General features: G+C 32.2%; 2 protein-coding genes and 2 long non-coding RNA genes across 13 annotated transcripts in view; all 4 read right to left on the bottom strand.

The window, feature by feature from the left end:
* LOC107613755 (probable leucine-rich repeat receptor-like serine/threonine-protein kinase At3g14840) overlaps positions 1–1,306 on the bottom strand; it is a 10,842-nt gene extending 9,536 nt beyond the window's left edge. For 2 of the 4 annotated variants that reach the window (XM_021109271.1, XM_021109272.1), the window contains exons 1-2: positions 965–1,305; positions 69–252 (exon numbers count right to left, since the gene is read on the bottom strand). In XM_021109271.1, the coding sequence (XP_020964930.1) occupies positions 69–252; positions 965–1,055 (275 nt within the window). In that variant the 5' untranslated portion in view covers positions 1,056–1,305. Of the gene's footprint in view, positions 1–68; positions 253–964 lie in introns of all 4 variants that reach the window. The other 2 variants (XM_021109273.1, XM_016315880.2) reach the window with 2 other exon arrangements.
* LOC107612067 lies at positions 7,198–19,030 on the bottom strand. 3 transcript variants are annotated; one of them, XR_002352318.1, is made up of 3 exons: positions 18,876–19,030; positions 18,256–18,712; positions 7,198–7,211 (listed from the first exon to the last, which is right to left on the bottom strand). It is a non-coding gene; the product is annotated as an uncharacterized LOC107612067 (long non-coding RNA). The 3 variants fall into 3 exon arrangements; XR_002352319.1 differs by lacking the exon at positions 7,198–7,211 and adding an exon at positions 16,466–16,931; XR_001613587.2 differs by lacking the exon at positions 7,198–7,211 and adding an exon at positions 16,938–17,259.
* Positions 20,466–23,400, bottom strand: LOC110265857. Of its 5 annotated transcripts, none has more exons than XR_002352314.1 (4): positions 22,302–22,579; positions 21,549–21,658; positions 20,965–21,053; positions 20,726–20,760 (listed from the first exon to the last, which is right to left on the bottom strand). It is a non-coding gene; the product is annotated as an uncharacterized LOC110265857 (long non-coding RNA). The 5 variants fall into 5 exon arrangements; XR_002352316.1 differs by lacking the exon at positions 20,726–20,760 and adding an exon at positions 23,086–23,400 and having other exon boundaries at positions 20,797–21,053; positions 22,302–22,396; XR_002352317.1 differs by lacking the exon at positions 20,726–20,760 and adding an exon at positions 23,125–23,399 and having other exon boundaries at positions 20,797–21,053; positions 22,302–22,396.
* The window catches only part of LOC107610850 (protein ECERIFERUM 1-like), an 8,207-nt gene continuing 6,853 nt past the window's right edge, over positions 24,081–25,434 (bottom strand). Inside the window, exons 8-10 of the mRNA XM_016312841.2 lie at positions 25,163–25,261; positions 24,852–25,025; positions 24,081–24,412 (exon numbers count right to left, since the gene is read on the bottom strand). Of these exons, the coding sequence (XP_016168327.1) occupies positions 24,233–24,412; positions 24,852–25,025; positions 25,163–25,261 (453 nt within the window). The 3' untranslated portion in view covers positions 24,081–24,232. The remainder of the gene's footprint in view (positions 24,413–24,851; positions 25,026–25,162; positions 25,262–25,434) is intronic.

Below are 25,434 nucleotides of genomic sequence, written 5' to 3'. Positions count from 1 at the left end.
TACTTTGTATAAAAGAAATGCAAAAGATGAGACAAAAGCACACAGAATAATCAAGTTGAGAGGCATACATGCTAACAACATGGCAAACAGTAACATTGGCATTGGCAAAGGAGCAGTCACATGTCACTGCATTTATTAGCATTCCTTTGACTGCGTTTGATGAGTTCCAGTTCTCTAATCCACTGCATGGATCCACGCTGAAGTTCCAGTCATTCTTCCCAACCTTCTTTGCTATCTCTTTCATCACTTCCACTACATATACATAAATATTCAAATAAAAATTCAAATTAAAAGTAAATTAGAGATTCATACTATATTTTTTTTCCTCCTAATTTCAATTTGTATCTTTTAACTATATATTATATGAGACTATATTACGTTGATATTATTAACTTAGAGATATCACTGTTATGTTCCTCATTTTATTAATTTAAAATTTTAAAAGAATTAATTTCATGGTATATTATTAAAATTTTTAAATCTAAAAATTTAAAGTTTGATTCTTAGTGAACCTAAAAAATAAATTTTAACATAAGACAAATAAAAAAAACTTATAAAAATTCATACAAATTCTAAAAAAATTTTTATGTAAAAAGATGTATTAAAAATATAATCTTTTATGTGTTATTTTTTATCAACTTAAATTTAAAAAAAAATGACATTATAAAAACCATATATAACACAACAAAAAGTTGAAGCAGTGTCTTAATTAAACATCAAGAAAGTGTTGTCTTCAATCAAAGACAATACTTTCATACCCCAAACTCCGAAAACAATGGGGTGACTTATAGTGGCAGTGTTAAGTTTTCTCTACTATAAACTAACTATACTTTAAAAATAAATAAATAAATAAAAGAAAAACTAAACTATATAAAACAACAATTAAGCTTGCAGAATCAAGCAGTTCTACTAATATTAAATTGGATTAAAAAAAAAAACTATATTCATCTACATATGTACGTACCTTCATCTTCTACGAGAGTAGCTCCATTAGCCAAAAAAGCGAAGCAACAAAAAGCAAGAAGCCAAAAGTAGAAAAGAGGAGAAAAATTCATGTTACTTATTATAGTCTTAGTGACTCTTTTTATGCCAAAGCAAGAAGAATATAATCTTAAGTTTAGGAAATGAATCTTCTCAATTGAAAAGTTTAATTATTGAACCTTACTATAACACTAACTATGAATTATCCTAAAACAAAATAAAAATTGATGATGGTGGCAGCTTGGTGAAAGATAAGAGGCCAGTGAAAGAGATAACGAAGGAAAGAAAAATAGAAGATAACACTAATGATAGAAACTAAAAAGTACTAGTATATAGAAGATCGAGTATAAAGATATAAAGATGAAGCCAAAAAGATCCTTAGCTTGCCAGTTGCCAGCTTATATTCTTCTTCATGGAAAAGTTGTTAGAAATAAAATATAATTGATGATGCTGCTTTTCTACGGACTACGTACTTGAGTCTTAACAACAAATTGTAGACAAATTTTTGGTATGTCTACCCTGCTAGTAGTCATATTTTATGTAAATTATTATGGAAAAATAAACATTTATTATTCAAATAAATAAATAAATATGCATGCAAGACTAATAAAAATAAATTAATTTAAAATGTTTTTGTAAAGTAGATATAAATTCATAAAAAGTAAAATAATAGCAGGGTCTAAAACTCTAAATTATATGTGTTTTGATGAATAGTAGTATACGTTTTCAAACCTTGAAATACGTGTTCTTCTTGCGTTTGATTGTAAATTGGATTTACTAGTTTTCTTCCACAAATTGAAAATTGTCAATTTGGTATTAATATAAATTAATTATTGAATCTGAGTTAGTATATAGAAAGACTGTTGACTTTATTTATTAAGGTTTATTTGATTTGAATAAATTACAGTAGTATTTTAAAAGTATGAATAGCTTAACATGTAGGTAAGTTGAAGTCAATTAGGCATGAAATTAAGTAAAAGAAAAACAGTGTTTCCAAGTTGGATACATGTGAACGAGAGAGAGAGAGAATCGAGTTGATTTGCTGAGATGATACAGCAACAAAGCAATAGTAGTAATTTAATTAATTCAGGAATTAATTAATATGTCTAATTATTTCTCTAAAAACGGGTTAAATATGGGAAGCCAAAAGTGAGAAAGTTGAGGACAGTGACTCTGCAGATATTTTTAATAATAATTAGCTGTTCAAATAATAATTGTTGAGTTTGGAAACTTATAGTTAATTAAATGATGATTAAATATTATTAAAATATAAATTAAGAAATTATTAAAATTAAGTGTCTTATTTAATGTTTTCAATGGTTTGTTTAATTTATTAGTGTGCAAGAGAAAGAAATTAATTTTTTATTGGATCAAAAAGATAGAGTAGCACACTTTGGTCAAAGAATTATTTTAGCTGTGTGCAAAGTCAATTCAAACATAAAGTGACTGAAATTTGAAATGAAGATAAGTCCAAATCATAAGCCCATATTGATAAAACACATAAAGAAGGAAATGACCCAAGGATGTCATACGTTGATCACAAAAATAAAGGGGCCCAATTTTGTTGAAGCATGTTTTGGTTACCAATTCACTTTGGTGAAATCCAAATTTTAATTAAATTGATTGCATGCTTTCCACGGTTACCATTCCTATCTTCAATGGGTTATGGAATTCAAAATTTAATTAACTTGGATTTATTGCATGCCTTGGAAACAGGAAAGAGAAAGTTCAAATTGATTTGATGGCCTTTAATGTTTTACACGTTACTAGGCAAAGAATATGGGAAGTTGGTTTTAATTGATTTTAATTGATTTCACTCATTACTTCCAAAGCTTTTCTCTCTTCTCTCTCCTTTCTCTTTCGATCATGTCTACCAGGAAAAGAAGATTGAAGCAAGTTATCAGAGAAAATCACAGAGAAGCTATGAACAAGCAAGAGGCTAAGGTGATGATGGCCTTAGCAAAAAGAAGATCCATGGTATGGTGTGGCTGAGATCTTTACCACTAATGGTAAGATGTGATGAAGAACCCTCAAGATCACCATGCCTAAAGATGGAAGCAATCCATTTCGGTCAGAGAAGAAGATCCCTTGGGTATGGCTCGTCTCTACTTTGTGGTCATCCATCACAGAAGGTAGCTACTGTAGCTACGTGAAGGAGGAAGCAGAAGTGGAGCAGGAGGAGCTGTCAAGGATCAAGTGTTCATCAAGGGTCAGGAATCCTTCTTGGGGACTAAGTCAAGATGGAAGGCTCAGATTGATGAAGCTTGATGAGATGGAATGAGAGTGAGGTAATTGCATGTTGGATTTTGCATTCGGTTTCCTCTTCTCTCTCTGGCCGAACCGGTCTTGATGTTGAAGAAGAAGAAGTTGGTTCGGTTAAACCGTTTTAACCTTGGAGGCTTCCCCTTCTATAATAAGGGCGAACAGCCAAGGCTTGAAGCAAGGAGAGTAAGCACAGAGTTCTCATAGCTACCCAAGCTAACAGAAGTTCTTCTCTTTCAAAGTGTTTCATTTTGTATTTTCTTTAGTTTTGTCTATCTGAGTCTCATGGTGAAAAAGGCAAACAGTATGAGGTTTGTAAGAAAAAGCCAGTAAGCGGAAAAAGGCAGAGTATACAAAATTAAAGAAAAAGCCATAGGTGTCTTAGAGGTCCTTTGTACATCTATGTGTTGTGTATCATGATTCTGTGGGAATCCCCTTGCAAGTTGGTTAGCACTTAGCAGTTGAAAGCTTGGTAGGTGACCAAGTCAAGTTCAGGATTGGGAATAGATTTTGGACTTATCCTGGATAGGAATGGTAGTTTCTAGGGAGAATTGGTGTCTGTAATCTGTTTGATTATAGTGAAATTCCATCATAGTTGTGATGGAGACTGGATGTAGGCTGCATTGCACTTAGCAGCTGAACCAGGATACTTCTGGGTGTGATTCTCTCTCTCTCTCTCTCTCTCTCTTCTACTCAGTATCTGATTCTGTTCGTAATAGACAAAATTGAAAAATATCTCCTCGTTGGTTACGAGACAAAAAAAATGTCTCTTGACTAGTGATGAGACAAAAAACAGAAATATCTCCTAAAGCATTTTAAAAAGGCAGCAAGTGTTACTCAGCAAAAAGGGGCTAAGATTCAACCCTCTTCTCTTAGCCACTGATAACCATCAATTGGTATCAGAGCTTGGTCTCAAAAAGATCAAGCTTTGCAGCTTAGAGAAAAGATCCTAATGGTAGAAAATAGTAGCTCAAACCTGGTGGCCTACACTCTAACAGAAGGACAGTCAAGCAACTGACCTCATCTCTATAATGGAAAGAACTACACTTATTGGAAGGAAAGGATAAAGATTTTTGTCCAATCAGTAGATTACAGACTCTGGAAGATAATCCTAGAAGGTCCTCAATTCCCAACTACCACAGGAGCTAATGGTGCGGTCTCTCTCAAAGGTGAAGCTAGCTGGACCGAAGAGGACAGAAAAAATGTGGAGCTCAACACCAAAGCTATCAACTTGCTTAACTGTGCAATCAGCTTCGAGAAATACCGACGGGTATCAAGATGCACAACAGCAAAGGAAATCTGAGACAAATTACAAATCACTCATGAAGGCACAACCCTAGTGAAGAAGACTAGAATTGACATGCTAAACAGAGAGTATGAAATGTTCTCAATGAAGGAAGGAGAATCAATTGATGAACTGTTCGAAAGATTCAATATCATCATCAATGGTTTGGATGCTATGGGGATCACGTATCCTGAATCTGTGCTTGTGAGGAGAATTTTGAGAAGTCTCACAAAAGAATGGGAAACTAAGGCAATAGTAATCTCTGAGAGTAGTGGTCTTGATTCCATGACTTATGATGATTTGAGAGGAAACTTACTTGCTTTTGAAAACACTTATTTGAAAAAGGATACAAAAAGGAAAGGAATAGCTCTTAAATCGGTTACTGACCCCCTGGATGATGAATACAGTGATTATTCTTCTGAAAATAAATTTGTTTTGTTTGCTAAAAAATTCAGGAAAATTGTGAAGCTAAAGGAAAGGAGCAAAGGAAGTGGTTCAAGGAAACCAAGGAAAGATTCTAGTAAAGTGATCTGCTACAACTGCAAAGAGGTGGGGCACTTCAAATTTGATTGCCCCAAACTGAAGAAGGAGGACCAGCCAAAGAAGGGAAACAAGAAAGGACTAATGGCCTCTTAGGAAGACCTGAAAAATGATTCTGATGAAGATGAAGAATCAGAAACCAAATCTCAAACTTGCCTCATGGCAGATTACGTAGAACAGGTAGTTTTTCATAACCCTGACACTGAAGACCTTCATCTCATGATAGATCACCTTTCTGAAAAAATTAGATACTTCTTAAATGAAAACCAAAATATTGAGTCTCAAATTGAAATTCTTAAAGCTGAAAATAGTTTTCTTAAAGAAAAATTGAGAGAGGCTGAAACCGCTGTTAATCTTGTCGAAGAAAACAAGCGGTTGAAAGCTGAAATAAAAGGTTGTGAAAAATAGCATTCTGTGTTGCATATCTAAATTGTTTTAAAAAAATGAGAAGCTGCTCAAAGAGGTAAAAAGACTAAAAGAAGACTTAGCCACTTTTGCTCAAAGTTCAGAAAATTTAAATCAACTCTTGGCTAGTCAAAAACCTCTTTATGACAATGTTGCGTTGGATTTTCATAAAACTGCAAAATCTGTTGAAAAATCTTCTTTTACAAACATGGCATCATCATCAAATGATGTAAGGTTTCAAAACCCAACAAGCTTTGTGAAAATAGCTACTCACAGATTTTGTAGATTATGCAACCAGAATGGTCACTTTCCTATTCAGTGCTTCTTTGATAAAAGAATGATTGGAAACAAAGTTTGTATAATTGTTTGTGACTACAATAGCTTGGGACAAAGAAGATGGTTTGACGTGAAAGGATCTAAAAAGATTTGGATACCTAAGGTCACTTGAGCTTATTTTGTAGGTTTGCCTAGCATCTAAGTGAACGGACAATATGTGGTATATGGATAGTGGATGCTCAAGGCACATGACTAGAAAGACAACCTTCCTCATTAAGCTTGATGAATATGATGGAGGGTTTGTCACTTTCGGCGATAATGGAAAAGGAAAAATAGTGGCCATTGGAAAAGTTGGTAAAAGTTTCTCTTCTTTCATAAATGATGTTCTTCTTATTGATGGTTTGAAACACAACTTGCTAAGAATTAGCCAATATGTGATCTTGGGTATGAAGTTATCTTTAGAAAATTGGATTGCTTAGTTATTTGTGAAAAATCTGGTGAAATCTTGTTTGAAGCCAAAAGATGTAATAATGTGTATGGATTAACTCTTGAGGATTTAAAAGATCAAAAAGTGGCATGCTTTACTTCTCTTGAATCTGAAAAATGGCTATGGCATAAGAAATTGGGTCATGCAAGCATGTACCAAATTTCTAAACTTGTTGAGAAAAACTTAGTAAGAGGAATTCCGAACATTAAATTTGATAAGGATATTACTTGTGATGCTTGTCAATTAGGCAAACAAGTAAAATCCTCTTTTAAACCAAAAGATGGAATTTCTACCAAAAGGCCGTTGGAAATATTGCATATTGATCTTTTTGGTCCAACAAAAACTCAAAGTTTAGGAGAAAAATATTATGGTTTGGTGGTGGTGGATGACTACTCTAAATTCGGTTGGGTGCTTTTCTTAGCTTATAAGAATGATGCTTTCCATGATTTTTCAACTCTTTGCAAAAGAATTCAAAATGAAAAAGATTTGAAAATTGCCCACTTGAGAAGTGATCACAAAAAAGAGTTTGAAAATCAAGATTTTGATAAATTCTGTGATGATTTTGGAATTGCTCATAATTTTTCATGTCCTAGAACACCTCAACAAAATGGGATGATTGAATGAAGGAATAGAAGCCTTCAAGAAATGCTATGCTATGTGAAAATGAGGTTCCAAAATTTCTATGGGCTGAAGCTGTAAATACAGCTTGTTATATTTTGAATAGGACTATCATTAGAAAAAGGTTAAAGAAAACTCCTTATGAGCTATGAAAAGGAACCCCTCCTAATCTTAAGTATTTCCATATTTTTGGATGCAAATGTTTTGTGCTTAATAATAAAGAAAATCTTGGAAAATTTGATCCAAAATCCTATGAGGGAATGTTTGTTGGATACTCCACCACTAGCAAAGCATATAGAATTTACCTCAAAGAACATAGAACCATAGAGGAATCTATACACGTGTCTTTTTGTGATACTAATTCTATTCCTAGTGTTGTGGTAGAGGATGATGTAGGTTGTGAAGATATGGTCAACCAGGAAGTCAGTGAAGAAAACCCCAAAACTGTCCCAAGTGAAGAATCTGTCTGTCCAGAATTGTCTCATCAGAATAGAGAAGACATTTCAGTTTTGTCTTCTGAACCAGTAAGAGAATCCGGAACAGATCAGATTGCTGAAGCTCATCAAGGCAGACCCTTACCTCCAAGGCCAAGAGAATGGAAGTTTATGAAGGGTTACCTCCATGATTTTATCATTGGTGATCCATCCCAAGGCGTGACCACTAGATCCTCAAGCAAGAAGCAAGTTGAGCCAAGCAATGTTGCTTTCTTATCCCAATTAGAGCCTCTCAACATAAAGCAAGCACTTGAAGATCCCTCGTGGGTTAAAGCCATGGAAGAGGAGCTTGCTCAATTTGAAAAGAATGAAGTTTGGACACTTGTACCCAATCTTAATGGTAAGAAGGTAACCGGTACTAAGTGGATCTTCAAAAATAAATTGGGTGAGGATGGTAGTGTTGTTTGTAACAAGGCTAGATTAGTGGCCCAAGGTTACGATCAAGAAGAAGGTATTGATTTTGATGAGTCTTTTGTCCCGGTAGCAAGAATGGAAGCAATTAGGTTGCTTCTTGCCTATGCTGCTCACAAGGGGTTTAAAATGTTCTAAATAGATGTCAAATGTGCTTTCCTTTATGGATTTATAGATAGAGAAGTATTTGTGGCACAACCCCCCAATTTTGAAATAAAGAATTTCCAAATCATGTTTTCAAACTTTCAAAAGCTCTTTATGGGCTTAGACAAGCTCCAAGAGCTTGGTATGAAAGGCTTAGTGCATTCTTGTTGGAAAATAGGTTTCAAAGGGGTACCACCAATACTAATTTATTTATCAAAGAATCTAATGATGATATTCTTCTTGTTCAAGTTTATGTGGATGATATAGTGTTTGGATCAGCCAATGAATCCTTGTGTGAAGATTTTGGAAAACTCATAACTAGTGAGTTTGAAATGAGTTTAATGGGAGAACTAACATTCTTTCTTGGTCTCCAAATTAAACAAACTCCTAGTGGCATTTTTTTTCACCAAGAAAAATATGCTAAAGATTTAATCAAGAAATTTGGCCTTGAAAACTCTAAACCAATGGAACACCTATGCATCCGAATACTAAACTTGAAATGGATGAAAGTGGAAAAGATGTAGATGAAACACGGTATAGAGGAATGATTGGCTCACTTATGTATCTTACATCCTCTAAGCCGGATATTGTTCAAAGTGTGGGTGTATGTTCAAGGTTTCAATCTCACCCAAAAGAATCCCATCTTTCAGCCGTCAAAAGAATCATTAGATACATTAAGGGAACATGTAACTTTGGTTTATGGTATCTTAGATCTAATGATTTCTGTGCAGTAGAGTTTTGTGGTGCAGATTATGTGGAAGATCGGGTGGATAGAAGGAGCAGATCCGGAATGTGTTGCTTCCTTAGAAGCTCACTAAACATGTGGTTAAGCAAGAAACAAGTCATAGTTTCTCTATCCATAGCTGAAGCTGAATACATATTTGTCTTTGCTTGTTGTTCTCAATTAATTTGGTTAAAAACACAATTAGAGGATTATAAATTAAAAATCAATAGTATACCTTTATTTTGTGATAATATGAGTGCAATAAACATTTCTAAAAATCCTGTTCTACACTCTAGAACTAAGCACATTGAGGTAGATATTATTTTATAAGAGAAGATGTGCAAAAAGGTACTATTGATATTTAATTTGTGAAATCCGAAGAACAACTTGCTGATATATTCACTAAACCTTTGTGTGAAGATAGGTTCTGTTCATTAAGGAACAGTTTGGGTATGCTGGATTTAAGTTCTGTTGAAAAATTGTGATTTTATTGATTTTGTTTATTTTTGTCTCGTAGGCAGCAAGGAGACAAATCTGGGCAAGTGATGAAATCTTCAAAGGAAGACTTATATAAAGCCCAGAAAATTTGTGGATTAAACTTGGAGAACTGTGCCCTATTGCCCATCCAGCATGCTGTAACCATCTTTTGGGCCTATGTAAGACAAACTTTGTTAACATAATATGGACTCATTATCTTTAAATCATAAAACTCTTTTAATTTTTGAAATTAATTTTTCAACATGCCATCACTTTACTCCATTTCAATTCATGTCAGTTTTAATCTTTTGTCATTCCTCATGATTTGTATTTTCAATTTTCATGTTTTTTTTTTTAAAATAATAACAAATTAATTTTTGAAACTGTTTTCATTAATGATTTTGTTTTAAAAGAGAAGGTTTGTTCCTAGCATTAATGACAGTTCTTTTACTCCTAAAAAGCGAATCATATAAGAGGATAGCTATTTGTGACAACCCTTGTTCTTTATGCTGTTTTGAACTCCATTCCCATATCTTTAGCTTACTTTATGATTCGTCATTTATGAGACTGTGTGAAAAGTGATAAAAGGAGTAACTTGCCATATGGTATGTTTTTGACTTGCTTGAGCAATTTAATGTTGATTTGAGTAATGAGCCTGTTGAGAATAAAGTGTCCACGATCAAAGGTGGTGGTGTACCAACATGATAAAGGTAAAGATGTTCTCTTGGAGTTTGCTACCATGACCAAGCAAATTGTAAAATCCAGCAAAGAAGCTAGAAAGCTTGCATTGCAAAATAAAAAGGCTTGGCTAAAATCTCATGAAAGGGTAAACTTGCTCTTAAAGTATTTGTATTCAGTTGATGAGGACATAGCTCCTTTCGAGAAAGAAGATGATGTTCTGGAATCTAATGAAGAAAATTCTGATGCCTAAGTTTGCTCCCTGTTGCTGCTGCTACTGAATGCTCTGTTATTTTGCTCTCTGTGTATTTGACTCAGTAGAACTATTTTCATTTGTCTTGAATTATTATGGACTGCATTGCTTTTTCTCTATTTTTTTGTAGGGTCCCTCCTTGATGACAAAAGGGGGAGAAGAGAAAAAGGGCTTAATTAAAACTGTTATATTTCATTGACTTGTTGTCCTATTTTGCTCTGTTTTATGTTCTGATCTGGTTCTGTTTTGAGCACTTTGTGTTAGTGGATTAATTTCGACTTGAGCTTTGATTGTCATTGATAAATTTATTTGCTCAAATGCATATGTGCTGACTAGACTATGGAATTTTATTAAGGTGTTTGAAAAATATTTTTTTGTGAAAATATGGCTCGGTCTTAAAGGATCTAAATTCTTGAAATTTTTATATTTTAGGAATCCTTTGGAGCTTGTACACAATTTTTGCTTTTTTGAATATTGTGTTAATCAAGCACACATTAAGGGGGAGTATTTTGAACAATTGAAAGGGGAGGATTCGGCCAAATCATCAAGGGAGTTTTCTAATCCAAATCCCTTTCAATTCAGCTTTAATAATGTTTGTCATCAAGGGGGAGATTGTTGAGTTTAGAAAACTTATAATTAATTAAATGATGATCAAACATTATTAAAATATAAATTAAGAAATTAGTAAAATTAAGTGTCTTATTTAATGCTTCCAATGGTTTGTTTGATATGTTTATTAGTATGCAGAAGGAAGAAATTAATTTCCTATTGGGTCAAAAAGATAGAGCAGCCCACTTTAGTCAAAGAATTATTTTAGCTGTGTGCAAAGTCAATTCAAACATAAAGTGGCTGAAATTTGAAATGAAGATAAGCCTAAATCATAAGCCCATATTGATAAAACACATAAAGAAGGAAATGGCCCAAGGATGCCATACGTTGATCACAAAAACAAAGGGGCCCAATTTTGTTGAAGCATATTTTGGTTACTAATTCACTTTGGTGGAATCCAAATTTTAATTAAATTGATTGCATGCTTTCCACGGTTACCATTCCCATCTCCAATGGGTTATGGAATTCAAAATTTATTAACTTGAATTTATTGCATGCCTTGGAAATAGGAAAGAGAAAGTTCAAATTGATTTGATGGCCTTTAATGTTTTACACGTTACTAAGCAAAGAATAGGGGAAGTTAGTTTTAATTGATTTTAATTGATTTCACTCATTACTTCCAAAGCTTTTCTCTCTTCTCTCTCTTCTCTCTTTCGGTCATGTCTACTAGGAAAAGAAGATTGAAGCAAACTATCAGAGAAAATCACAGAGAAACTATGAACAAGCAAGAGGCTAAGGTGATGATGGCCTTAACAAAAAGAAGATCCAAGGTATGGTGTGGCTGAGATCTTTACCACTAATGGTAAGATGTGATGAAAAAGCCTCAAGATCACCATGCCTAAAGATGGAAGCGATCCATTCGGTCAGAGAAAAAGATCCCTTGGATATGGCTCGTCTCTACTTTGTGGTCATCCATCACAAAAGGTAGCTACTGTAGCTATGTGAAGGAGGAAGCAGAAGTGGAGCATGAGGAGCTGTCAAGGATCAAGTGTTCATCAAGGGTCAGGAATCCTTCTTGGGGACCAAGTCAAAATGGAAGGCTCAGATTGATGAAGCTTGATGAGATGGGATGAGAGTGAGGTAATTTCATGTTGGATTTTGCATTCGGTTTCCTCTTCTCTCTCTGGCCGAACCGGTCTTGATGTTGAAGAAGAAAAAGTTGGCTCGGTTGAACCGTTTCAACCTTGGAGGCTTCCCCTTCTATAATAAGGGTGAACAGCCAAGGTTTGAAGCAAGGAGAGTAAGCACAGAGTTCTCATAGCTACCCAAGCTAACAGAAGTTCTTCTCTTTCAATGTATTTTATTTTGTATTTTCTTTAGTTTTCTCTGTCTGAGTCTCATGGTGAAAAAGAAAAACAGTGTGAGGTTTGTATGAAAAAGCTAGTGAGCGGAAAAAGGAAGAGTGTACAAAATTAAAGAAAAAGCCATAGGTATCTTAGAGGTCCTTTGTACATCTATATGTTATGTATCATGATTCTGCGGGAATCCCCTTACAAGTTGGGTTAGCACTTAGCAGTTGAAAGCTTGGTAGGTGACCAAGTCAAGTTCAGGATTGGGGATAAATTCTGGACTTGTCCCGGATAGGAAGGGTAGTTCCTAGGGAGAATTGGTGTCTGTAATCTGTTTGATTATAGTGAAATTCCATCATAGTTGTGATGGAGACTGGATGTAGGCTGCATTGCACTTAGCAGCTGAACTAGGATACTTTTGGGTGTGATTCTTTCTCTCTCTTCTACTCAGTATCTGATTTTGTTCGTAGGAGAAAAAATTGAAAAATATCTCCTCATTGGTTACGAGACAAAAAGAAAATGTCTCTTGACTAGTGACGAGACAAAAAACAGAAATATCTCCTAAATCATTTTAAAAAGGCAGCAAGTGTTACTCAGCAAAAAGGGGCTAAGATTCAACTCCCCCTTCTCTTAGCCACTGATAACCATCACTAATAATTATAAAGAAGTCTCCAAATTGTTTATCTATATTCTTACTCTTTAATTTTATAATTATTACTAAGAGGATAATTGAAATTTTTTCCATTGCTATTAGTTATTGTTTGATACATTTGTTAAGATATTAAAGCTTTTACTTATTAAGAAAACTTTTTAAGTTTTTAAAATATTTCTTAGGTAAAAAATGTGTAAAAATAAAGGTACATTTTAACGAAAATTTTCATAAATAAATGGAAAACAAAACTAAATTTCTTAAAAGAGATATTTGAGAAAAGTTACAAAAATGTGATGTATTTGACCTTAGCAGAAATACTTTGGATTTAAGATAAATGTAAAGGGAATTGTGAAAATTGAGTGTAGAAATTAATGGGAATATGATATCTGAACTCAAGGGGTCTCCAAACTTCTTTTCATTGTTATATAAAGACAAAATAGATTTAGAAACTGATCCATACATCTTACAAACTTATCTAATTACTATTAATTTAGTCTCTAGTTACTGTTGACTACTGAACTAAATTCAAATTATATGCATTATAATGCATTTTGCATGTGTGTATACGTAACTGTAAATAGTTGTTTGTGGCAAAGACTCAACTCAAGTGAACTTTATAATTTAAGCAAAAATTTTCTGCTATCTGAATTTATGCAATTGAGGAGTTTTATTTATTTGTTTATTTGGGTAACTATGCCTTGTCTCAAGTCCCTATAATTCTTAAGAATTTCAGCTGAGGTATTTTTTTTTAAATTTTATTGTGTATAAATTTATTTAATAATTAAACGCTTTTTTGAGACAACGTTGTCTCAAGTCTCAAAACGTTGCTATAGATCAAAGATAATATTTTATTAACTTTTAGGCAATACTTTTTAAATATTATCTCAACTCTAAAGTGTTGTAGTGGCATTTATATGCATCAGACCAACAAGTTCTCTTAAATCCTCCTCATTATAATTGGCTTGGAGTTAGGAGTAAAAAATTTCTCATCTCAAGATATTTGAATGTGTAGTATATATCCCAATTGCTTCATCACAACGCACAAAGATAGGACCCCAAAGAAGATTGGGGATATATATTGGTTATGAATCCCCGTCAATTATAAAATATCTTGAACCTATGACGGGTGATTTATATAAGTCAAGATTTTTTTATTGTCACTTTGACGAAACAATTTTTTCGAAATTAGGAGTAAAAAATAAGTAGTTGAAAAAAGAAATTACTTGAAATATATTGTCGTTATCACATTTAGATCCTCGTACTTAGACAATATGAACTAGAAGTATAAAAGTTAAGTCATATACAAAATATTTCAAATCAATTGTCAGACGCATTTATTGACCTAAAGAAAGTAACAAAATCTCACATTCCAGCTGCAAATGCACTAATAAGAATAAGTATCTCATAAGGACAAGTTGTTAGTGCAAATGAAAGAAAATCACATCTAAAGAGTGGAAGGCCAATCGGTTCTAAGAATAAACATCCCCAGAAAAAAAAAAGATAATTAATATAGAGGCAAGTACTCAAAGAGGACTAGGAAACATAAATATTGATAAAAACTTGGAAGAAGTTCAGATATCTGAAAATGAAGAGATCTTGATAAGTTATGTCACTATCAGAAAAATATGAGACTGAAAGTATAGTGGTTTGACAATATTTTTGCTTATAATATTATTATTGAACTAGTAAAGCAAGACGAAGACCATGAATCAAAATCTGTCAAAGAATATAGATAGAGAGATGATTGGCTAAAATAAAAAGACGTAATTCAAGTTGAATTAACTTCTCTTAGAAAATATGAAATTTTTGGTCCTATAGTCAAAAACACTTAAAGGTATAGAACCAATGGAATACAAGTGAGTCTTTGTGTGCAAACGAAATGAGAAAAATAAAATATAAAGATATAAAGCACGACTAGTAACACAAGAATTCTCACAAAAGTCTCGTATTTACTATATGAAAATATATTATTTTGTGGTGGATTTAATTACATTAAGATATCTTATTAGTCTAAATGTGTATGAAAAGCTTAACATGCGTCTAATGGATGTTGTTACAACCTATTTATGTGGCTCAATTGATAAAGAAATTTATATGAAAATCTTTGAGAGATTCAAATTGCCTGAAGCATATAATAGTTATTCGGATATTTGTTCAGTAATACTTAAAAAATGCTTGTATGGATAACCAATGAAATACAAGTGAGTCTTTGTGTGCAAACGAAATGAGAAAAATAAAATAGAAAGATATAAAGCACGATTAGTAGCACAAGAATTCTCACAAAAGTCTCGTATTGACTATATGGAAACATATTATTTTGTGGTGGATTTAATTACATTAAGATATCTTATTAGTCTAGATGTGTATGAAAAGCTTAACATGCGTCTAATGGATGTTGTTACAGCCTATTTATGCGGCTCAATTGATAAAGAAATTTATATGAAAATCTTTGAGAGATTCAAATTGCCTGAAGCATATAATATTTCTTCGGATATTTGTTCAGTAATACTTAAAAAATGCTTGTATGGATTAAAAAAATATGGACTTATGTTGTATAAATGTCTCGGTGAATACTTAATGAAAGATGGATACCAAAATTGTGGATTATTTAAAAAGAGAATTTAAAATGAAAGATCTTTGCAAGACAAAATTTTGCCTTGGTTTACAAATTGAACATTTAAAAGATGGTATATTCATCCATCAGTCAACTTATATTGAGAAAATTAAAAAAAAATTATTTAGACAAGACATACCCATTGAGTACTCCAATGATAGTGATATTACTAGATGTGGATAAAGATCTATTTTGACCTTGTGAAAAGTAATGAAGAGCTCAATGGTCCTGAAATACCTTATTTTAATGCTATTGGTGCATTCACTACAAGAATTTCTCTCTTTTGTGGTAGTTTTTTCTTAATTCTAGTGGTTTAAAATTTCCACAAAAAAAGTTGTGGCAGTTTCAAAAGCCTCCAAAATTTGAGGTGCCATAGGCTCTTTGTGGCATTTTTATGAAACCGTCACAACTCTAATTAGTGGTATTTTTTGTCCTTTTTGTGGGAGTTTTTATTGGCATTGAGTGGCCATTTTCGTCAACTTTTGTGGAGGTTTAAACCCCCTCCCCCAAATAGAATTTTCAAATTAAAAAAAATTTGGTTATTCCCTACAAGATCTGAACCTCCAAAAACCTTTTAATATTTATTTTTAAAAAATTATTCTGTAAAAATTAAAATTATATTATTAGACTTTAAATAAACTAGATTAACTACATATACCTTTTATAATTAATAGACACTACTAGTCATTATCGTTTAAAGAAACTATTGAAGCAAGACAAATTAAATATTCAAAAGAAAATTAATATATTACATGTTTAAATAAAAAATACTTTAAAACAAAATAAATATAGTAACACTACCATCTTTTTTCAATTTCATATTCATTATATCAGCAAAACATTAAACATAATATGTAAATATGCGTTGTGATTACCCATATATAAATTTCTAATATTTTAAATATATTTGTAAAACAATCTTTAGTTGCCTGCAATATAGAAAATAAATTCCCTAGAGTTAAAAAAGTTAAATAAAATGATTGCTTAAGGTATAAAACATACATGCATATACTAATTTAGAAGAAGGATAAAAAAATAACTATAATGGTATAAACCAATTACATTATAACATTTTTAACATGAATGAAGGTAGAAAGAGAAGAACTATTATTATCTCAATTTCTCTAAAATATTAGCTGGCTTTATTGGAAATGTGTAGAAACTAGAAGTAGAAACATTTAGGTAAAAACCAAAAGATGAGGATACTTCTCATTTCTTTGTCATTGAGTGACTTCGGTAATTTTTAATAGTATTGTTAGCACTGATACAACCAAGATAAAATGAATTAGCATGTTTGTTAAAAATGAGGAAGATATCTATCTAGTTGGTTCAGAAAATGCATATGCGTTATTCATCATTTGTCTTTAATCTCTTATCATTCTTCAACTTTTCTTTGGAATGACTAGTGATATATTAGTAACAAAAAATAACATGTTAACAACTCATATACAAATCATGATGATTGAAGAAAGAAAATTAACAAAATTCAACAAAGACTCAACCTTCATTATATAATTGCAACTGCCACGGATCACAAGCACATCAATATAATAAAAAAAACCACATAAAAATCATGGTGCGAAAGAAATTAGATTATATTGTTTTATACTTGATGTCTTTCAAGGTGTCGAACAACTCAAGCGAGTTCACATTATCTCTGCAAAGTAAACAATTCCGTCAAGCATATAGTGTTCAATGTGCTCCAACGCCTTGTTCCTCTGATGAACTCATGCTTCATAATCAAAATCAATAATGCTACTGAGATATCCCCAGTAAAAGTAAATACAAATAATTGAGTGATACAAGATTGAATACTGAATAGCTAAAGGGTATGATCAGGAAATGGCTAAAATAAAGAAAAGATCTATCACAAATGCAAAACTAGGTCTTTATATTGAATGAGTGACTAGATAGCACCTTTCTAAGGTCATTGTTAGAAATGTTTAAAGTTGCTTTTAGATTCATAGCTATAGCAAAAGAAATAGCAAGAGAGTGACACTAGTTAATATTTTCTCAAGATGGTTTTATGACTCCATGTGTGATGCTGGCATTTTCTGCTGCTGTAAAATTAAACAAAAAAACTTGAGAAAGTTTGAAATTAAATATAAAAATTTCCCAACAATTTCAAAGAGTTATGCACCAATTGAACCCAGTCTTTCCCTTGATGAACATAAATTTAAACCTACAGTGCATAAAAAAAATCTCAAAATAATTCCCTAAACTTACAGCAAGATTACTGTTATGAGTAGAAGAAGTAAGCATAGAGAATATACACAGAACCAGAACCTTATACTCTATATTGAATTTTTTTTTGCCAACCTTGATAAGCAAAAAAAGGTACATCTTTAAGATATATAAAAGATAATTATTTCACATTCTGAAATCTGAATCGACAAAGTACTAAACACTTAATTTATAGATATATCTCAACAACTCTGCATCAATAAAGGAGAATAGCCTCTAATGGGAAGAGTTAAACCTAATGATCACCTAAACTGTGAATCCTAACATCATTTTTACTTCATAAAAAAATCAAAATTTTTAATAGAGAATAATAATTTTCCATTTAATTCTATTTACCATTATAATATATCAAATCAACTTATGTACTACTTCAATTTTCCTTCTCTAACTTGCATGGAAATGGAACTACAAATTACAGAACCAAAAATTTAAGTGCAAATTTAGAGACAGAAGCTCATAAAAAAGTGAACTTTATACTAATTCTAACTGTAAAAATAAGAAAGCAAATAATTTTCGAATAGAAAGTTTCGAAAGTTGTTAAGTACAAGGAAAAAGACATGAAGCAAATGCAGAGAGAAACAGAGTAAGGGTTTACCAATGAAGCATTAGACTTGAAGGTCACTCTTGCATTACTTACATTACTGCCATGGTAACATAGATATGATCTATATGAAAGGGATTTCAAATTTCAAATTTAAATTTCAACCAAAACAACAACCACGAATCAACAGTAATGTCAGATCATGCAGGATTTTAGTATCTAATTTTAGAACTACAATCAAATTTAACTCTAAATCCAGAAAATCACTTACTCTCAGAAACAATTACGAAGAAAGTAGCAGATTGCAACAATAATAGAGAAATCAGAACATCTTTTGATGAGTCCAGCAAACTCGCTTTTCTCGTGGGGTCATCAGTAGTGACGTTCGCGTTTGTCGTGACAGAGACGATGCCTGACCGAGATCGGAGGCGGTTCTGCGATGACTACAAAGCAAGGAGCAACGGAGGGCCTACCTACACATCGACGGTGACAATGACGATAGCTAACTCGGCAAGCATTGGCAGCAACAACGAGCAGTTTTTTTATTTTATATACGTGTGAAAACAGTGGTTCAAAACTGCCATAATCACCAGAACCACCACCAAACACAAAGGTAATTATGGCAGCAACCAAAAATGTCATAATGTTCGGATATTAGAACCGCCGTAATATCAATGACATTTTAAACCCTTTTTTTGTAGTGAAGCCAGAAGCAACGGAGGGCCTACCTACACATCGATGGTGACAATAACGATAGTTAACTAGACAAGCATTGGCAGCAACAATGAGTAGCAATAATTCAGATCTGGATCGCTCGAAATCAACAACAATTGAGAAATTGAACAACTCCATGAATAGAAAAAAAAATTAAAGAAGAGAGAAAATGCTTACCGCAGTGGAGAGTGAAATCGAGAATTTGAATCTGAAGGCAGAGCAAGAGATGATTGAGGTCTCAAGAGGAACGAGATAGGATTTACAACGTTTTACCCAACGTGAGGAGGAGTGAGAATGATTGTAAGTGGTTTCTATTTACCCTTCAGATTTGTTTATTTGGGAATTGGGAGTGACTTTTAATTGACAATAAGTAACATTTTTAGGAAGTTTTTTAAAAACTAAATATATTTGCTAACATTTATAAATAAATGTTACTTAATATTGAATTTTATGACCATTACTAACACTTTAACAAATGTTAAAAGAGAAATGTTACTAAATCTTCAAAATGTAGTAGTGACGTGTCGCATATTCTAAACAATAGGCAACATTTTAAAGTATTGCATACTCAAGAGAATAGGTAACGCTTTTTACTAGTAGTTGAAGCGTAACAGCTAAAAGAACAGGTGTAAAGTGTTGCCTAAAAGACAGTTTAAAAGCGTTGTTTATTTTAAAGAATAAGCAACGCTTCTAAAGAGTTGTCTTCAAAAGCGTTGCTTTTGAAGCAAAAAAGCATTGCCTTGACCTAAGGCAACGGTCGCATCTGCAAGGCCCCTAAAAACGTTGCCTCAAGTCCCAAAACATTGCTATTGATCAAAGGCAACCTTTTATTAATTTTTAGGCAACACTTTTTAAATGTTGTCTCAACTCCAAAATATTGTAGCGGGCCACTTGGAACTTTTTTTGTAAGATTTTTAACGAGGCAACTACTTAACGTATTATAAAATAGTATACCACTAGTCTACTACTATCACTATGGACATCCAAAGGATCGGAGAATGTTATAAATATATTTGCTATGGATACCATAGATTATAACCTATTTTAAAATTCAAATAGATAGAGTCATTAGTTATAAATATAACATAACTGAATGAGCTAAGAGTTGGATCCTTAATTATAAATAACACTTTTTTAATATTTTTTATACACTACAACAAATTCGGGCTGAGGCAACCCTTTAAAAACGTTGCCTATAATAAGAAAAAGTGTTGCCTTTTATCAAAGGCAACACTTTCCGACAAAACGCAATGCTTTTTGGAGGGTTGGCTATACGGCCGTTACCTTTGGTCTAAGGCAACGCTTTTGTGTATCAAAGGGAATCCTTTTTATGGCAACCTTTAAAAAACGTTGCCTTTTGTACAAAAAAAAGCAACTCCACGAAAGGGTTGCCTTAGAGGATCCAAACACAACGCTTTAGATAAAACTTTATGGCAACACTTTTTACGAGTTGTATTTTCTAATACATAAAGCAATACTTGTCCAGTTTTTTAAGTTGCCTTTTGATGTATCTAAAGCAACACTTGTTCAAATTTTTTTTAAGTTACCTTTTTTTATAAACCTAAAGCAACACTTATCTAAGTTTTTCTGTATTGCCTTTTCAGGTATCTAAAGTAACATTTATCTAAATTTATTTGAAATTGACTTTTTAAAAAGATATATAGCATACTTTAATAAAATTTAATTATTTAAACTAAATTTAATAAATAGAAAGAAAATATAAGATAATAAGCTAATATATTGCATATATATTAAATTAAAAAGTTATTTCAAATTCAACTAAATAAATTTTTAAGACATATACTTTCAGTTGCCAATTCAAATCAAAATACACATAACTAAACCAAAAAAAAATACATGTTTTCTCATGAACTTCAACAAAAAAAAAACCAAATAAATGCCTAATTTCATCAGCTTCCATTCTCTTCGTCAGTTCTTCCCTAATGCCAATGTATGTCAGGGTTGATTTCCATAGTCTTGTTATTAGATATATAGCCAATCATGCCGTTATCTCTCAAGGCTTGAGTCTTCATAATCCTCTCCATTTTGTAGTCCAACCATACTCACTAGTGACCAAACAAAGAATAAAATCATATTCAATACTAAAGAAAACAACGATATAGTGTAAATTAACATAATATAAGGACCAAATGAACATCATGACTTTTATCATGCTCAATTTGAATAGGATAATAATATTCATCAACAACCAAATTATCATAAAACATAAAGGCAATAAAAGGATGAATAAAAAATGAAAATATACCAGAGAAAGATCAGAAATAGCATCTTCCAATATAAGTTGTTTTTTTTCAATATAATATGGTGACCCTCATCATGTGCAACTGTATTTATCTGCAAGTAAATAAATTTTTTTAACGGTTTCAATATAATATATTTCGAGATTTTACAATATTTTTTTAAATTAAAAAATAGAAAAAATGATACTTAATCATCCATTTAGCATTCAAATTATAAAATAGATTTTCTAAATCCAAAAAATTTAATAGTAAATAACTAACAACAAACCTATGACTAGAAATCAATGAACATGCCAATTAATTACCATGCCATGACTAATAAATTCCTCTAAAAAATTAGCTTACAATTCAAAACACAGTTACACAAGTCTTATGAAAAATTTGCACATACCTCGAATTCTAAAAGAATAACACCCCTGACAATAACATCATGAGTTGGAAGAGAAAATTGAGACAGCTTCCATACCATGTAGACAGAACAATAATAATTTAACACTAAAACAAAAGAATGAAAATAATATTTCTTTTTTTTATGTAAATAACCATGATCAGTATTTTGAAGGATACTACAACAAAAACATTAGAATACATCAGAAGATTTAGCACCCCATAAAAACACTCACAGTCGAAATTGAGGCAAGCCATAAGCTCTAGCGGCCAGAATTTCCAAACTCCACCACATATTACATAAGCATCTCCCTACAAGACAACAATAATGATATATATGACATCAAATAGCACTCAAAAGAAAACTAAAGAAAAAAAAATAGACACCTTGAAAACTAAAATTTTAATAGTGTCACAAACTGCTCTTTTTGTTCCTTCTTTCTTATTCTTTTTCCTTTAACTTGAATCCTACTGAGGAAAGTAGAAAAAAGAAAAAAAAAAAAAAGAAAAGCCACTACCTAAAAAAATGAAGATGCTTATTACCATATATTGATAAATGATAATTCAACCATATGAATATATGATCTATGAGGTGCCTAATACTATTCTCATATACATTATCATATAATTACTAGTCACATTATTTAACTTAGGTACATAAATTCTAGCATCAATTTCTCTGAATGCTCTAACTTTACCTATAGTAATCCATATCTGACCAGCTTTTGAACTGGATCACCATGTTAGTGGCATGAACTAGTGTTTTAAGTAGCTTGTTAATCATTTTTACATGATTAGCTAAAGAATTAATGAACTACTCTTCATCAAAGATATCAGAGAAATTGTTACAAAGCAAACTAGGGAATATAAAATCTAACTATAACCAGTTAATCAGTTAATCATTTACCTATTGTCTTGAAAAAAAATGGAGACATAAAGCTTAACATACATAAACCTAGGATTCAAGCCTTCTTCTCAAAGGATTGGGGCTTGGATTTGAGTTCGATTTTGAATTGGGCCATGGACAGCAACTTCTTGCCACCCTGCTACCTTCAAAATTGTTTCAAATATAAGAGTGTAGTTAAACTCAGCACAGTTGGAATTGTTGTCCAAATAGCCATTAAGAGTGTATTTTTGGGTTGAATTTATAATTACAGTTTAAACCATTTATGCAAGTCTAAATTGCCAACAATATTATGCAAATTGTCATTGAAATTCATCACATGAATAAAAAAAGTCAACAGAACAACAAATTGCCACCGAGTTGAGCAGCAACAACAAAAAAGGAGTGAAAAGCTTAAGTAAAACGTAAAATTTTAGTTATAAAGCTGAAAATTAAAGAAGAAAGAACACAAAAAAGAAGATTTTTCAAATGTATACTTATCAAAAATGACGCAAAATCATAATCAAAATTCAAAATAAAAAAGAAAACCCTAAAAAGCAACAATCAGAACCATAAATATTCAAAAAAATTGAAATAAAACCCCCAAAATCAGATTTATCAAAAAGCCCCAAAAATTCAGAATCAATGCATTCAGAAATTCCATTCCCATAGTAAAATTTAGAATCAATGCATTCAGAAATTTCATTTCCATACTAAAATTTAGAACATTTCCATACTAAAATTCAGAATCAAAGCATTCAAAAATTCCATTTCCATATTAAAATTCAGAATATTCCCATTCTAAAATTCAAAATCAATGCATTCAGAAATTCCATTACTATAATAAAGTTCAGACATGTCTTACCAATACGCAGAGGAGGAGGAGGATGGTTACAGCAGCGTGTAGCGTTGTCAGAGCTCGCGAAGAGGAGGAGGCGAGACAAGGGAAGGAGAGGAAGAATGAGAAGAGAAGGGAGAGGGATTTCTCGACGGTGGTGGTTCGGCACAAAACAAGGAGCGCACCGCGCCGTCGCCATGGAGCAGCGTCCATGGAAAAGATGACCGCACCGACGCCCGTGGAGGAGAGTATTGCGCCAACGCCCGTGGAAGGAAGCACGCGCCGTCGCCCGTGGAGGAGAGCACTGCGATCGAGAGCTGCAATCGTGGAGGGTGTGTTGCCGTTTGGGATTGCTTTCGAAGTGTTAGGGCTAGCTTACGATAGTGAATGAATGGAATCACATTCTTTCTTGTCTTTTCTTTTTTTTTCTAAGTTATTTCATTGAAAAATAACTGGTGGAAATATAATTAAAATTTCACTCCAAAATTTTTAGTTATGAATAATTTTAGGCAACTTTTTATAAATGTTATTTATCTAGTTTTTGTTGAGAACTCTTATAAAATGTTGTATTTTTATTTAAAAATATTGTCTTAAATTTTGTATAATGCAACCTTTTTTAAGTGTTGTTTTAGATATCAAAGACAACTATTTTAGTGGGTGGCCAAAAATTTTGTTATCTTTACCTTACTTAAAGACAACTCGTTAAAAATATTGTCTTTTAATTTTCTATCTAAGACAACATTTGTTAAATGTTGCTTCGAATAAAGGTTTTTGAACCGCTGGTAATTCGTTTTGCGGCGGTTAACCGCCGCTAATCCTCCTGAAAATCGCTGCTAAGAGGCGAATCTGTTGTAGTATACCTTAAGTCAAAAATATTGTAGTGATAACATAATTATTAATAAATCATCTATTATTTTTCGTATTCTCTTTCTTCTTTCCTCTTTTCTCAAACCTTAATCCTTATTTTCATAATAAATACAATATTTTTGCAATATTTTGCACGCCTTAAGACCTAGTGCAGACAATATGATTATTCGAGTAGAATAACGAATACAATTTCACAACAAGCAACATAGTTTAGAATAATAACATATTGTTTCTTCAAATATATCAGAAGCAAGGAGCTATATTATTGAAATTTGTTTTAGGAGATATGCTGATCAATTTATGGATTGAAGCAAGGATGATTAATCTTCAATGGCCTAAACCCATATTGAAGACTTGCTTCCCATATTTTGTGAATGCTAAACATCATGTCTCCACATTCATTAACGTCCCAACCTTCCAACGCATGCATTATTCCCGCGATACGCCATGCACTTAGCACTCTTCTTGGCAGCCAATTCTGTCGCATATATTATGAATCACAGACTTTTTAGATTTGCAATCACAAGAAGTCAGAACAACGATACAATACTAATTTAAAAATGTTACGTGTCCACTAAAAATTAAATAACATCAATCAATCTATCTATATATATTCATACATGTTAAAATATAAATATATATTAAAAATAAGTTAAACCCACACATGTAAGCGACTAATTTTGATGTACGAAAACATTTTTCATAATCTTTAGTTATTCGATCTGAATGGAAGTACATTGAGGTTGCAATATACTACATTAGCCGCAATGAACATAAAATCAAATTTAGAATCAAATTTAAAAAATGTACACTACAATGACCACAATTCCTAAAATCATAACAACCAGGATCGTTGCAATGTGTGATCTCAACTTTAATTTAAATCCCTGACCGGTATCCAAATGCAGTCTACTAACCTCACAAGAGTGGACATTCAATAAAGAAGAGGGAATTTCCATGGATGGTGTGATGTGGTAGAAGCAATCTTTACGCAGTTTCTTTGGAGAGAATTGAGAGAAAGGTATGAACAATGTTCCTTTTGGGGCCATCTTTTGTTCAGCCTCGTTAAATTGGTCCCCCACTAACCATATCTGAAAAATTATATATCAAAACCGGGTGCATGATTTTGATGATTTCTTTTTTATTAAATCGCAAGGTAGCATTGTACTGTAACGTTGAAATTTGTCAAATAGAAATAAAATGGCGAACGAATTTGATTTAGATGTACCTTTGCAGCACAGGATCCAGGAAAAACCAAGTTCTTTTTGAAGTTGGTGGAGATTCTTGATTGAAGTCTTTCATAATCATCGTTGTATATGGTTGTAATCTGAGAGTATATTATACAGTTATATAATGTAATATCAGATCTCAATATATATATATTGAAAGTGTTATAAATTAATATAATATATCTAAATATATATAGTTCAATTCGTAAAAATTTTATGTTTATTTAATTTGATATTAGGTTAATTTAGTCATTATGATTAGATTGAATTA

The sequence above is a fragment of the Arachis ipaensis genome, chromosome B08 (genome assembly GCF_000816755.2).
Source record: "Arachis ipaensis cultivar K30076 chromosome B08, Araip1.1, whole genome shotgun sequence".
NCBI classification, from domain to species: Eukaryota; Viridiplantae; Streptophyta; class Magnoliopsida; order Fabales; family Fabaceae; genus Arachis; species Arachis ipaensis.
The sequence above is the reverse complement of the archived record's forward strand: the minus strand, read 5'-3'. Positions and strand labels throughout refer to the sequence as shown.